Consider the following 13,565-nt stretch of genomic DNA (forward strand, 5'->3'; position numbering starts at 1 on the left):
TTTTGAGACTGAGAGGGGGGTGCCGCCTACAGAGTGTGCTCAACTGATCCTTTGAAGAGCACCTCCTTCCATTGCCCTGCAATACATTACATTTCTCCCACAACACACATTCCTGCTCGTAATTCTTGGACTATCAAGGCTATTGGCCAAGAATACACTAGTCAAAAATAGATTGTAAAAGGCTAATGCGGGTGGTCACAAAGAGAAATAAGACGTCTGCCCTTTTTCATGCAGTGACAGTCTGGCACCCTTTTGTCTTAGTGAGGATTAAGTAATATTGCTTCTCTCTAAAACATCAAACTGAGCGCATGGACTTTTTTTAATTATTTATGAAAGGAATGATGACCTTTGTCAGGGAATATGTTTTAAATTATGGCGTGGTTATTATTTGTAGCTTGTTGCTATTATTCTGCCCGTCTACAACTGTTATGATACATGGCAAGTTCTTTATACTTTAGTGGAGTTTTGTGTAGCTGAACGTTCTGTCTTATTCTTACTAATATTCTTTGTTTGGTATAAATTCATTTAAATAAAAGGAAACATAAAAAACACGAACAAATAAAACACTTCCCACCATTGCCTTGCCTGAGCCAGTTTGGGTTACTTGGTGTTTATATCGACGCCATCTTAAGTGGTAATGATTTTCCTGCTATAAATCTTCCTTGGCCTTGTTTTAGGCTTAAAACTGGGGTGCTTATTGGTGTTGAGATTAACTCTGGCTGTTATTCAACTCGAAGGCTCTCATTTTACTGACGTCGGAAGGGTAAAGGCTGCGTGAATCCACTAAGCTCCTTGTCGTTTGCACACACAGCTCTGCAGCTGGGGCAGTGTCAGTGACCTAGGCTGCTGGTTTTCTCCGTTTCCCTCCAAAAACACCATTTTCCAGGTCAACCAAATGTAAACTTAGCTTAACAAAAGGATTGCCTTTAAACTATATGAATTAATATAAATAACATAGTGGGCGTTCACAGACATAATCCCCGTTAACTAACGAGCAACATATCATTAGAAATAAGCACGATACAAATGTGGACATTTCTGCACAAACATTTCACAAAGTCTGACTTGCCACAATTAATAGGGGCATTTACACTTATTGAAAAAACATTTATAAAATGTAATGACAAGAGAAAAATGTTCCTCACCATCCTGTCTGTCATCTTGTGTGTCCGGTCTATGCAAGTCTTGGAAAGAGGGGAACCTGTCTGGTTCCCCCATGTCATCCTACCACAATGATGCTTGCCACAGACTCTTCACAGGATGCCCCCTCCTGGGGTGCACCCATTGGTCAGATTGCACTGAAGGCATTTCAGGTGGGATTGCCTTGAGCCATTGGGAGAGATGTGCACTGGCTTGATCAGGGGCCACTCCTCTGAAGTCATGTCTGTGATGTCACAGTGTCTGTCTCCCTGGTTACTCCCTGGCCCAGCGTTGACCCTGGACAGCTCAGTAGGCCACAGAAGACACTGGGTTTCATAAATGCATACATTGGCAATAGAAGTCACTTCTCTTGGTGTTGCTTCATATGGTAAGTGTAGAAATGCGGAATGTATGAAAGAAGTGGGTAATACAAATAGAGCCTGAACATGTGTTTATTTATTTTAGGTGTACTGCTATGTGCGAACCAAGCCCACAAGAAGCAACCGAACACTAAGCATTGTACACAGGGGACATAGAAAAGGGGCATATACCCCTTGACTTCATATCAGAATTGTCCCGGACCTAGTATGATAGCAACCTCGGCTGTCTCCTCCTCTCTCCCCTTACTTGTCCCCCCCTCCAGCACTATCTGAAATGCCATCATGCCTAGTATGATAGTCGCTTGTTTTGTTCCTCCCCTCCCTTTCTGCACCCCTCTCCCTCACCTTCTTTTTTTTCTCCGACTCTACCAGAAATGTCATCAGGCCAAGTATGGTAGTCGCCTGTCTGTTTCCATTTCCTTCCCAGTTTCCCCCCCCCCTCCCTTCCTTATCTATGTCTTAGCTCTTGCACTATCTGAAATGTCTTCAGGCCGAGTACGATAATTAATTTTACATCCTTACTGTTCATGGCCTGTAAGAATGTAATTGTATTTTCCCTTGTTCCCTCCCTTGCCTTGAAGCGCTTTGAAACACATTGTCTATAGGCGCTAAATAAATAGACTATCATATCCTATCATATCAAACCTTCGTGATTGAGAATGTGAGAGTTAAATTACATTCATTTCACAGTTTCATTTATTAAGTGGTTTTCAGAGTGGTGTGAAAACAGTAAAGCAGGTGTCTGTAACCTTGGCGCTCCTGATGTTCTGGACTACAACACCCATCTGCCACAGCCAGAATTGTCAATGGTAAGGGATCATGGGAATCATAGTCCTAAACATATGCAGAGCTGCAGGTTGCACAACTCTGCCTTAAAGTATTGATGCTTAATAAGGACACCAATGTGCAAAATCTTGTCCTGAGAATAAACAAAAGTTAAAATTGCTTGCTCTGTGGGCTGCAGCTCGCATCTCTTATCACGTTCCACCTATCTGTGCCATACCAGAGGAGTATATCCATTTGCATGTCAGTATGATGGCGCCAATCAGGCCGGCAGTTGTCCCAGAATCTCATCCCTCTGCCCCCAAGATCTTACCAATATAGGATTTCCATTTGAATGAAGCCGGGTTGATTTTGCCATCGGATGAAGATCTTCAGATTCCAGATGAAACAAAGTGTCAATGTATCTTCCTGAAGTGCAGTAGACTGGCAAGAAAAATATCAAGAGTGGGGATTTCATCCCAGGAGTGAAATGATTGGGGTCTAGTTGAAGGTACTCTATGATGTTGTTGGGCAAGGCAATGAACAAGTTGCAGGTATCCCATGTCTAGGGTCTTGACCAGTTTGACTTCTCAACCAAGGCTAAGTAAAGGTATTATTTTGCCTCGCATAACAGCTGGAAATATACTGAACTGCAAGGACATGTTGAATAAAGGTGAGTGAAATGTCCAACTTTACATTCTTCTCTTTGCTCCCTGGTCCCTTGTGTTTGGCCAGTGAAGGTGGCTGATGTGTCTGCTTGTTCTGTTCTATGCTCTCTTTGCTCAACCTTGTTTGGGAGTTGTCATGCTTGCTTCTTTCTATCATGTTATCTTCTTTCCACATCTTTCCTCTTTGCTTCTCCTTCCTTCTGTCTTGTACGCCCTCTCTTTCTGCTTTTGTTTCTTGTGTTAACTTGTCCTGGTTACAACCATGGTGGGGTTTGAGGAGAACCTTCGGAGGAGGGAGGTATGTTGCATTAGACACAGTGAACCACAAAGCACTTCTCAAGTTGTCTTCTTGTATGTGGTTCAGTGCCACAGTCCTTCGATAAGTTGACTTCTACTGCACCACCAGACACCAGTTCACCCAGATGGGGACCTGCAGATCCCAACAACACCCTGTGGCCTGCAGGGTCCCACAGGACTCCATACTCTACTTTTTATCTTCAACCTCCTCATCGAGGCACTTATGGCCAAATTAAACATCAACATCCCCCAGTATGCTGATGACACATACTCTATGCCTGAAAGTCAACTGCCTCAAAGACATTTAGCAACTGAAATGCTGCTTTGTCACCATTCAAGCTGGATGTCAAGGGCCTACTTGAAACTCAAACCCACCAAAACAAATTCGTCCTCCCCAGAGGCGCTGCCAATTGCACAAAAGTTTAAAATGGGTGGACAGAGTTGGAAAGCAATGTATTCTCCCACAATGCATCCCTAGTGCACTCAGCTTCACCACTGATTGCAACCTCTCCTTCAGAGCACACATCACGAAGAAAACACAAACAGCAAAACAGCATGGCACCAGCTCTTACTCCTGCACCAAATCAAACCCTTGATCTCCACTTTGGAGCGATTCATCCTCTAGGCCCTTCACCTGGATGGTGGCATGGTTCTGCAGCAACAACTCTGGCCCCTCTGTAAGCCATCCAGCACGCTGCAGTACGTCTCATTGCAGAACTGAAGAAATTCAACCACATCTCCCCCACTCTCAAGGGATTACAACAGTTACCCCTCCAAGCACTCATCACCTTCAAGACAGCCTATATTACCTACAATGTTCTAATGTCCAAGATGTCATCATACTTTGCTGAAAAGGTCACTATCTAAGGAAGACAAAACAACACCAGGATCCAAGTGATCAGCAGACTGGAATCCGATAATCCCAGGATGGACAAGACCAGAAAACAAGCATTCTCCTGATATACTTTCACACTTTGGAACTATCCTGCTAACATCAGGCTGGTTCCCTCCCTTCTCTGATTCAGGAACGAAGTTAGGCCAACCCTGCTCTCCAAGGAATACTTCACTGACAAATGTTGCTTTCTGGCTAGGTTTGCACTATATTTTATTTATGTATGTATTCATACAGGAGGAACAATGATGCCCTTTTGATCACTAAAGAATGTATTATAGATAAGAAATCAGATTTGACAGGAAACAGTGAGCTTCTTACAATGGGGTGAGTTTGAGGGACATTCTGATTATGTTGTGAAGGCGAGTAAATAGAACAGTCACCGGGGCCAGTACAAAAGTGGACATAGTGTAAACATGCAAGTCCAACATCCTAATAGGGTGCTCAAGTGCAAGATACGAAAACTCTTTTAGCAAGCAATCAGACCCCTGGTAGTGAGATAGGTGTCAAGTGTTTCCCATGGTGTGACATTGTAGTTAGAGCAGATGTAGTTTTGCCATACTTCATGGAGCTTTGGTACTACGTCCTTTCATTTTTTGTGGGGTTTTATACCACACTTTTTTTGCCAAAAAAACTCATTGAATTTTTGGGGGGTTAGAAAAATATATAAATTGGGTGTGGGTGTTCGGAAATATATAAAAAATTAAAGGGGATGGGGAGTTTGGGGCCCCCCCCTGAAAAGACCCCCAAATAATAAAAATTAAATAAATTCGATGAGTTTTTTTCATTAAAAAACCACGAAAAAACATCCTGCAGTGAAATGACATGGAACCAGATCTTTTTGTCTTTGTGCTGCATAGAAAAACACATGCAGACAAGTATTTGTTAAATTCTTTTTATCCCATTTACAGCATTGGATAATGTTATGCATTTTAGATTTGTTTGGACTGTGTAGGTTGAACTTTATTAAGTGTAGTTTTCAGATTATGTATTGAGCAAGAGGTCTGCCATGTTAGAACACACTATTGTTAAAGTCTGTAGATTGTTCCATTCTAGCGTGCTAGGCTGTTGGACAGCAAACTCCATGCAGCCAAAGTGGCAAGAGATGCTGAACAGTCTTCAACTAATTGTTGCGAGGGAGAGAGTTCTCAGGAGCCTGAAATGAGACTCCAGACTGCAGGTGCCTTCCCAGACAATAACCAAATGAAATACATAATGGTTGTGAAGGGCACAGTGAGACACACAAGAAAGCCCACACAGTAGCACTGCCAAATTGTGAACTAGGATGTGAGCACAGTGCCCGCACTGACAGCAGAGCATTTGGGTCTGAGTTAAATGTGCCTTGGTAAAACAAATAAGAGGAAGAAATTAATTTTCAGGAACAGGGCTGCACACACGTTTTTTCATACAGCTATTCATTGTGAAAAGATAACTAGAAGGTCAGATCCAGAGTTGGCAACATGTCTCAAGACAAGAGTTGCAGGTGCAAGGGGAGGAAAGCCAAAGGACCAATCATGGGAAAGGGAGTGTGGTGTTCCATGGGATGCAACAAAGTTTTGACCTCACTGATTTCCACTCACTATCCCATTGGTCCATTTAGATAGGATATTACAGCCCTGGCTGCCTCAGGAGTCACTGTCCAATAAAGGCAGAGCTTTTTTATCAACTGCACCTTGAAGACTGCCAACAAATGGGAGCATGACATTTTCAGCGGACTATTAAACTATGTCATGTTTGAGTGGCAGTATTTTCAATGGTCACGAGAAGGGAAACCTTGAATCGCAATGTTAAATTTATAGCGTTCTTTAGGGGCTGGAGGATGAACAAACAATTGAAATGTTAGAATTAGAATGAATGTCGCCCCTTAGAGAATATGTTAATTTGGGGGTTTGTGCCTTAGATATTGTAGCCTGGACTGGGCGTTTCGAGCTGGTTCTAAGTTCAGTTCTGAGATTCTTCCAGACGTATTTGCAAATAAAAAGCTGTTTTTTCTTGATTTTTGTGCATTCCATTTGTGATTACTTTTGCCTTAATTCTTGGATTATTTTGGGAACTTCACCCTTACAATACATAGATTAAGGACAAACAACACCAGACGTTTTCTTTTTTTAACAGTTTGTTTTTAGTAACATTTTCATGAGGGTTACAGCACAAAATAGTATCACCCTTCACCCATGTAACAACACCCCCTCGTTGCTCACGCACCCCTCCCGTCCTTCCCCCAACAATAATTCAACAGGCCATATAGGTCACAGAATGCTCTTCTAGACCGCATGCAGGTGGTATACTAGGCATATCTCTTCCTGCTCCCCCCGGCCCCCGTGCGGTGGGGTCTCAATACCCACTTCTCTAATACTGGGAGCTCTCACAAACCAAACAGTTATTTACAATGTCTGGGTGGAATGCATTATTCAGTGTGGCCCATTCTGCGTACTCCACCACCCCCTGCACATTCTACCATTTGGCTCATTTACCAAGACTGACGGGCCGGCCCCTCATACCCATGTTTCATAATAAACATGCCCCAGTCCTGGTGGAAATTCTCCATAGTATCATTCACCGTTGCTGTAAGCTTTTCCATCAGGAATATGACCCGCAACTTAGCCAACCATTCAGCTTTTGTGGGAGGAACCTGTAAGGGATTTCAAGCAGGCACACACCCAAGTCTCGCCTAGCATGTAGTGCGCAAATGAAACCCTTATTTATTTTTGTCTATAAGTTCAATATTCTGAATAATACACCACTCATATCACACCCTTCTCAAAATACACCCCAGGTCACACTGAACCAGGAATCGGGCTAGTTGGCAAAGGTAAAGATTAATTTATTTAATATTCAAATCACACATAGGTTTACTATAGATAGGTATATGGTGCAGCAATCACCCAAAGGGCGACAATACAATTCAGAAATATAAGTCAAGCAATTTAATTCACTTATAAGGCGGCAAAATAGAAAACACAGAGAAAAGTTTCGTACACAGATAGCGTTTAGGTTAATGTTCCCCCTGCAAAGTTTTGTTTAAATATAAATGAGAAATCCTACCCCAATGCGAGTAATCAGCAGGTATTCAGGAATGAAATACAATGTCTAGAGTTATAGGCAATCCTTCATCCCACACAAGAGAGAGAAAACCTTATTTTGGCAAATGACACTTTGAAATGACAGGTGAAAATGGCTTGGTGAATTACTGTAAAACGGTCAAAATGGTAAAATGGAGATAAATTTGAAAGAAAGCAACACTTATCAGGTCCTAACATGCATGGGCTATAATATGAACCACAATATACGCTTCAGATCATGATAGGATGGAAAAAGCACTTTTAAATGGGCAAAAGACACGTGTACTTTGGCTGAAATTGCAAATTCGCTGCAAACTTTTACCATGTGATAGTGAAGAAAAACGTTTAGTTGTGGAGATAGCTAAGGATGTTCGGTATTAGTGGGAGTTGAAATTTTGTTTCTATCCTTAAAACTGAGGGAGTTATAGAGGTTTTAGTGAGAGGTGTTTTCGAAAATAAAAACGCGAATTTGGACAAGAACTTTAAAACCAGAAAATATGGATTATGCTTTTACTCGAGACTAGAGCATTCAGACTAGACAACCAGGTTGGGACGAAGTAAGCTCTGAGACTTATTCATGACTTCAGTAACAGATCCCCAGTGCCTTCCCTGGCGGAACCAGTCCAAACACTCAAAGTGGGATTTATGGATATGAGTTACACAAATAAAAATGACTATGCAAATAATGCTTTAGCAAATAGACAGGATAGGATAGCACTAAAGATTTTGACACTGTTACTGGTTGTGAAATCCCAATGGGAAATCCCAATGGGATTTAAGATTTTTGGACCGTCAAAATTATGGTCAATTGGATCGGGTCTATCAGGGAAGGACAGCACATCAGCTAGGCCGGAACTGCACGGAATCTGCCCTTCTTGTCTCTGGATATTTCAGATCAGCGGGATGGCGAGTTCATCAGGCAAGCATTTGTGGTAGCAAGTCAGATAGTTTCAGAATGCTTCCCCCCCCCCCCCACCGCAGCGCTTCACTGGGTTGTGAGGATTAGTTGAGGATTGAGGGCTAGCTGAAAATGGTTCAGTTACTGCTCAGCCTGGTGGTTGGAATCTAGATCAGAAGGATGTTGAAGGCTGGATGTGGAATGCTGGATCAAAGTGCTTCGCTGGAATCAGAAGAGAGAGTGTGTGTGTGTGTTGTCAGATGTCCCTAGTTACCCTGTCAAATGACATCACCAAATGGGTGTATGGGCCGGCTCAACTAAACCTGCCCCAGTGAAATGGGATTGGATCAGAGTCTCATCTCCACCTTGCATCCAGGTGATTGGATCAAAGATGGGTGATGTCAGCTTTATGGTTTGCTTTTTACAATATTTAGAAACCTCCCCTAGTCACTAGTATCAAAATCGAATTTTGTCCTAAATGCATATTTATACAATTGTAACCTCTATGAAAATCACATACAAGGATTACATATTTTATGGAGTATCTGTTCATCAAAATCCCCTAGCTGTGAGACCTTGTTTTGCCTTTCTGCAGCATTTTGTCCATTTCGCCATGAAAACATTTGCCAAACTTTCTCCAAATTTCCACAAATATGCGTGTTTACCATAGGAATGTGTGTGCAAAGTTTAACAATTCTAGCATAAATACAGTTCCCATAAAACCACATATATTGCCTTTCCTGTTCCGAATATGCTACACAGTTCCACCAACTTTTCAAATGTAGGGCCAAAAATTAGATTAACAAATCTGCCCATTTTATATTTTTCACCACTTCAGATTACGAGTTATAAATCTCTAAAAAGTGTTAATTACATATTCTTTAGCAGCAAATGGTCAGCCTTTTGTCTGTCTCTGGAGGCAAGGAGCAGCCCCCACCTTTGGGATTTCCTTCTGAAAGCAAAGTTTATGACCTCTTTACATATCCATTTCCTGGCCTGGAGAATCTGTCATTGTTCAGTCCCTGGCAGCAGACACAAGTCTGGCATACCCCGCAATTATTATCGGTCAGTGAGCATCTGCTGAGAGCAATGCCCTCCCCTTGTATGGAAAGCGGTTTGTCAACCCCTTGCAGGCCCAGCCAGCCTAGGTTAATTCTTAATTTCTTGCCCTAAAATCCAGCATAAAACAAACTTGTTGCATCAGATGACATATATAATTTACATTCTAGCTTTAAACCTGTGGGATCAAAACAACTGAGATCCATATTCCTTTCAGCAATAGTCCCTTTATATTTGCTAATCCGGCAGACCTTTAGTTTAGACAACCTTAAAGTTTAATCAGGAGAGCCCATTTGACAAGGGCTGTCACTCACAGGTAGCCCAGTGTGGCTGCACAAAGATTTTTCTTTGACAGCAATTGTCATTCACAGACAATCCAGTTTTGCTGAGAAGGTGTTTTGCTCTTAATATTTCAGGACCTTATACATTCACAGTGCTTCATTAGATTAAATTAATTTTAGCACCAAGCAAGATTCTGAGTGTTGGAAAGTGTTATGTACAGGCATTTTGAAGTTTCAGCAGCAAAGTAAATGTCATTTACAGGCAAATTTTGGAGTTTCACTTGCAAAGCGCTGATTCTCCCTCTGCACTCTGTTTACTTGTCATGGGGCCCACTGGCACTTTTTCTGCAGCGTGTGCTCTGTTCCACCACACTTGCACCATGGGTGGCAGGTTGTGCAGCCATCTTTTTGTGTGTTGAAAAACGCGGATTTGGAGGTTTTGGCGGCACAAGGGTTTTGCCGCCATTTTACTGTTTCTTGCACCAACAAATAGCAGAGTGAGGCCGCATAGTATAGCAGAGTGGGTCAATACATCCACAAACCCCAATGTGCCACTTCTGGGCCACAGCCAGCCTCCAACATTCTAGGGAGCCTCTCAGTACCCTTATGCTCCTCTGGGACAACTAATAGTAGCAGCAGCGGATCCAGTCTTAGTGGGACTCCCACCACCTCTTTAATCCAAATAAGGAGTTCTGTCTAGTATATCAGAACCCTGGGGCAAGACCACCACATGTGGTGGCAGGAGCCCTCCTCTCCACAGCCCGTAACACATAGCAGGGACACTTTGTACATTATTGATAGTCTCAAGGGTTCCAGATGACACCCGTAGAGTATCTAAAAATGGTGCTTCATCATTGGAGTGACAAGGTTGCCATGGAACATAGACCTTTTCCCATGTGTCATCCAAAATTCCTCTCCCCATACAAATGGACCATAGTTCCTTGAATTTTTGTCTCCCCTCTGCTGTTACCAAAACTTTGTACAATTTGGACAGTATCCCCATTCTATAGGCTGCGCCGTTCAATACATGTTCAAAGGGTGTCAAGGAGCGTGTCAACTGGCCATCCCCTCGGGTTCCATCAGCAACCCTTATAAACCAGGATATTCAAATATAGAAAAAGCTTCACCACTCAACATGGTCTGCACCTCTGCAAAGTCCCTGAAAGTCTCATTCTTGAATATCTGCCCAGCCCTCCCAAGCCCAATGTCGGACCACTGCTGTGCATGTTTGAAGCCCCTCTTACCTAGATCTAGGGGACAACTCCACAGAGAGCTCATTGCACCCCCTTTCTCCCATAAGGACCACAGTACATCCAAAGACTGGTGAGCCTTCACTATTTCCGGGACAGCATTAGGCAGAGACAACAGAAAATCCCTAACTTTCAACGGGTGCATGAACACATCCTCTATGTATGACCAGTACGTACTAAGGTTGTCCCTCATGTGTTCCAATAGCACCCGCAACTGTGCTGCCTTATATTAAAGAGAACATCTGGAAAACCAAATCCCCCATAGTCTCTAGGTAAGGTCAGAGGGGTACTCCTAACTCATGGTTACTTCTCCTGCCAAATAAACTGTGAGACTATAATATTGAGGTCCTTAAAGAAGGCCTCCGACAGCTTTGTTGATAATACAGCTACGCCACATACAATAACCGTGGCAGCACATTAATTTTCACTGACGTCATTCTACCGTACCAAGATCTCTCTTGTGGCCCTCAGGTACGCAAGGATGTCATCCGCAAACAGGGACAGTTTAAAAGTCACCCCCCACATCTAATCCCCTAATCTCCTGATCTTCCCTAATAGCTATCACCAGGGGTGCTATAGACGAAGCATACACAAGCAGCGATAGGGGCCATACCTGCCTAGTACCCCTGGAGAGACGAAACGGAGCGGAAAGCATGCTGCTAACCTACACCCTAGCCATTGGGGCACTGTACATCAATGAGACCCACCGACATAAATTGTTGCCAAACCCCATTCTCTGTAACACCTTGCCAATTCTACCTGGTTGAAGGCCTTCTCTGAATCAATCGACACCAAACATGCATTCAGGCTGAATTCATTGGCATGGTGAATGTCAATTGTTTTACGCACATTGTCGGACCACTGCCGGACGCTTATAAATCCAACTTTATCCCCATGTATTAAGAACGGCAACACCCACTCCAATCTATTCCCCAGTAGTTTCACCAGGATCTTTATGTAAGTGTTAAGCAAGGAAATCGGGCAGTAGGATTGGCAATAGATGGGGTCCTTTACCACCTTGGGAAGCACCAAGATAATAGCTCCTAACATGGAGTCTGGTAGTATCCTCCCTTCAGGGATGGAGTTAAAGAGTTTTGTCAGGAATGGTGAGAGGGTTGAATGGAAGAGCTTACAAAAGCATACAGTAAAACCATCCTCCCCTGGGGAAGTCCCCTTCCACATCACTTCCAACTCCGATGTAGGGGCCTCAAGAGCAACAGATACTTCCTGTGATATACCCGGGATGGGCAGCAAACTCAGGAACGAATCCACCTGCGATCACCCCTATATTCTGCGGTGTATAGATGCTCATAATAGTTCAGAAACTCAGTTCCTATCAGTTCATCATCGTAGGTCGTTCGACCCTGTTCCGTTCACATGGCTGCTACCCTTCTAGCTTTCCCTTGCTCCATCAGTAACCAGGCCAGGATTTTGTCCACCTTCTCCCCTTTCTTGTGGTATTTCTCTTTAAGGAACAGCAGTTTCCTTTCCGTTTGATGGAGCAAGAGCTCCTTCAGTTGGGCCTTATACCCTTTCAAACGTTCCAGCTCCTCTGATGTTAGGGATGTAATGGTCCTCCCCTCTGGATGTAAGGCTCATACTATCCCTTCTGAAGTCTGGCTCCCGCTTCTCTCGTTCCCTCGTTTTCAGGGCTCCTCTTCTCATAAGCACCCCTCTAATGATGACTTGGAATGCATCCTGTATGCTTGGAAGCCCCACCTCTCCATTGTCATTAAACAAAAAGTATTCCTGTATACTGTGCAAGATACCTTGGGCCACCTCCTTATCTTTCAGGAGGAGATTGTTACACCTCCACCTACCTCCATGCTCCGATCCCCGCCAGTCCCCTACCAGTGTCCTAACCAGGTTGTAGGTTTGTTTCCATGACCTGTCCCTTAAGCCCCTTGTCCAGGAGGATATAATCCTTGAATAGGAGTCATGGACTTCAGAATAGTATGTGTACGGCAGGACCTCCCCCTGTACTAATGCATATGACTCCACAAACCCCACCTCTTCGTTTATCTGTCTAAAGCGGAGGGCTTGTACTACCTGAGGTTGAGAGGGGGCAGACCCAGTTACTCTCGTACGGTCAGTTACAGGATCCAAGACCATGTTGAAGTCCCCCCTCCAATACCAGGTCTCCTTCCACAAAGAGCTGAAGCTTCTCCTTAACTAGGTCCCAGAACTGGGTTTGGCCCTCATTCGGCCAGTAAATAGACCTCGCTGTCAACCCACAACCCCTCACTTTGCCTTTTCAAAAGAGGAACCGCCCCTCAGGGTCCTGGAGCTCCCTTTCCACCATCATCCCCAGCTTCTTGGTGACTATGATCGCTACCCCCCACTTTTTGGTTGTTCTTGAAGCTCTATATATCCTGTCTATAGATCTTGCTTTCAGTGTCGGTTCTCTACCTTTGATACAATGGGTTTCCTGAATAAACATCAGATCCAACTTGAGTCGATTAAGCTCACGTACTGTAAGGGACCGTTCAAATGGTGAGTCTGAGCCCCGCACATTAAGGGACACCACCCCAAGGGCAATCGTTGTCTCAATCATTTGGACTCTTCCAAAACATCCTGTGTTTCCCTGTCATACCCAACCCACTCTTCAAATTCCCGCCTTTACTAAGCTCACCCTTTTAGCTTGCAATCCCATGACCTTAAGAAGCATTAAACTTTCATAGCATATTGTTGTACAAAAAACCCTAAGAAACACACTCCCGCCCCCCTTATCAGCGGCCAGTCTTTCGCCAACAAACATAGCGCCTTAGGACTGCTCCGCCATCTTAATGGATTAACACTCAAGTTTTCATCCTTAGCCCCCATCATGCACAAGGAAAACCATGTATAAAGCCAGAACCTCCTTTGTCATTCCTCCA

General features: G+C 43.7%; 2 protein-coding genes across 4 annotated transcripts in view; one reads left to right on the forward strand and one right to left on the reverse strand.

Annotated features, from left to right (window-relative positions):
- LOC138489750 (uncharacterized) overlaps positions 1-1,374 on the reverse strand; it is a 49,184-nt gene extending 47,810 nt beyond the window's left edge. The window contains exon 1 of the mRNA XM_069617384.1: positions 1,146-1,374. Within this exon, the coding sequence (XP_069473485.1) occupies positions 1,146-1,218 (73 nt within the window). The 5' untranslated portion in view covers positions 1,219-1,374. The remainder of the gene's footprint in view (positions 1-1,145) is intronic.
- LOC138488688 (uncharacterized) overlaps positions 1-13,565 on the forward strand; it is a 1,693,320-nt gene that overhangs the window by 294,812 nt on the left and 1,384,943 nt on the right. The window lies entirely within an intron of this gene.

Source organism: Ambystoma mexicanum, chromosome 9 (assembly GCF_040938575.1).
Source record: "Ambystoma mexicanum isolate Mex_15411 chromosome 9, UKY_AmexF1_1, whole genome shotgun sequence".
Taxonomy (NCBI): Eukaryota; Metazoa; Chordata; class Amphibia; order Caudata; family Ambystomatidae; genus Ambystoma; species Ambystoma mexicanum.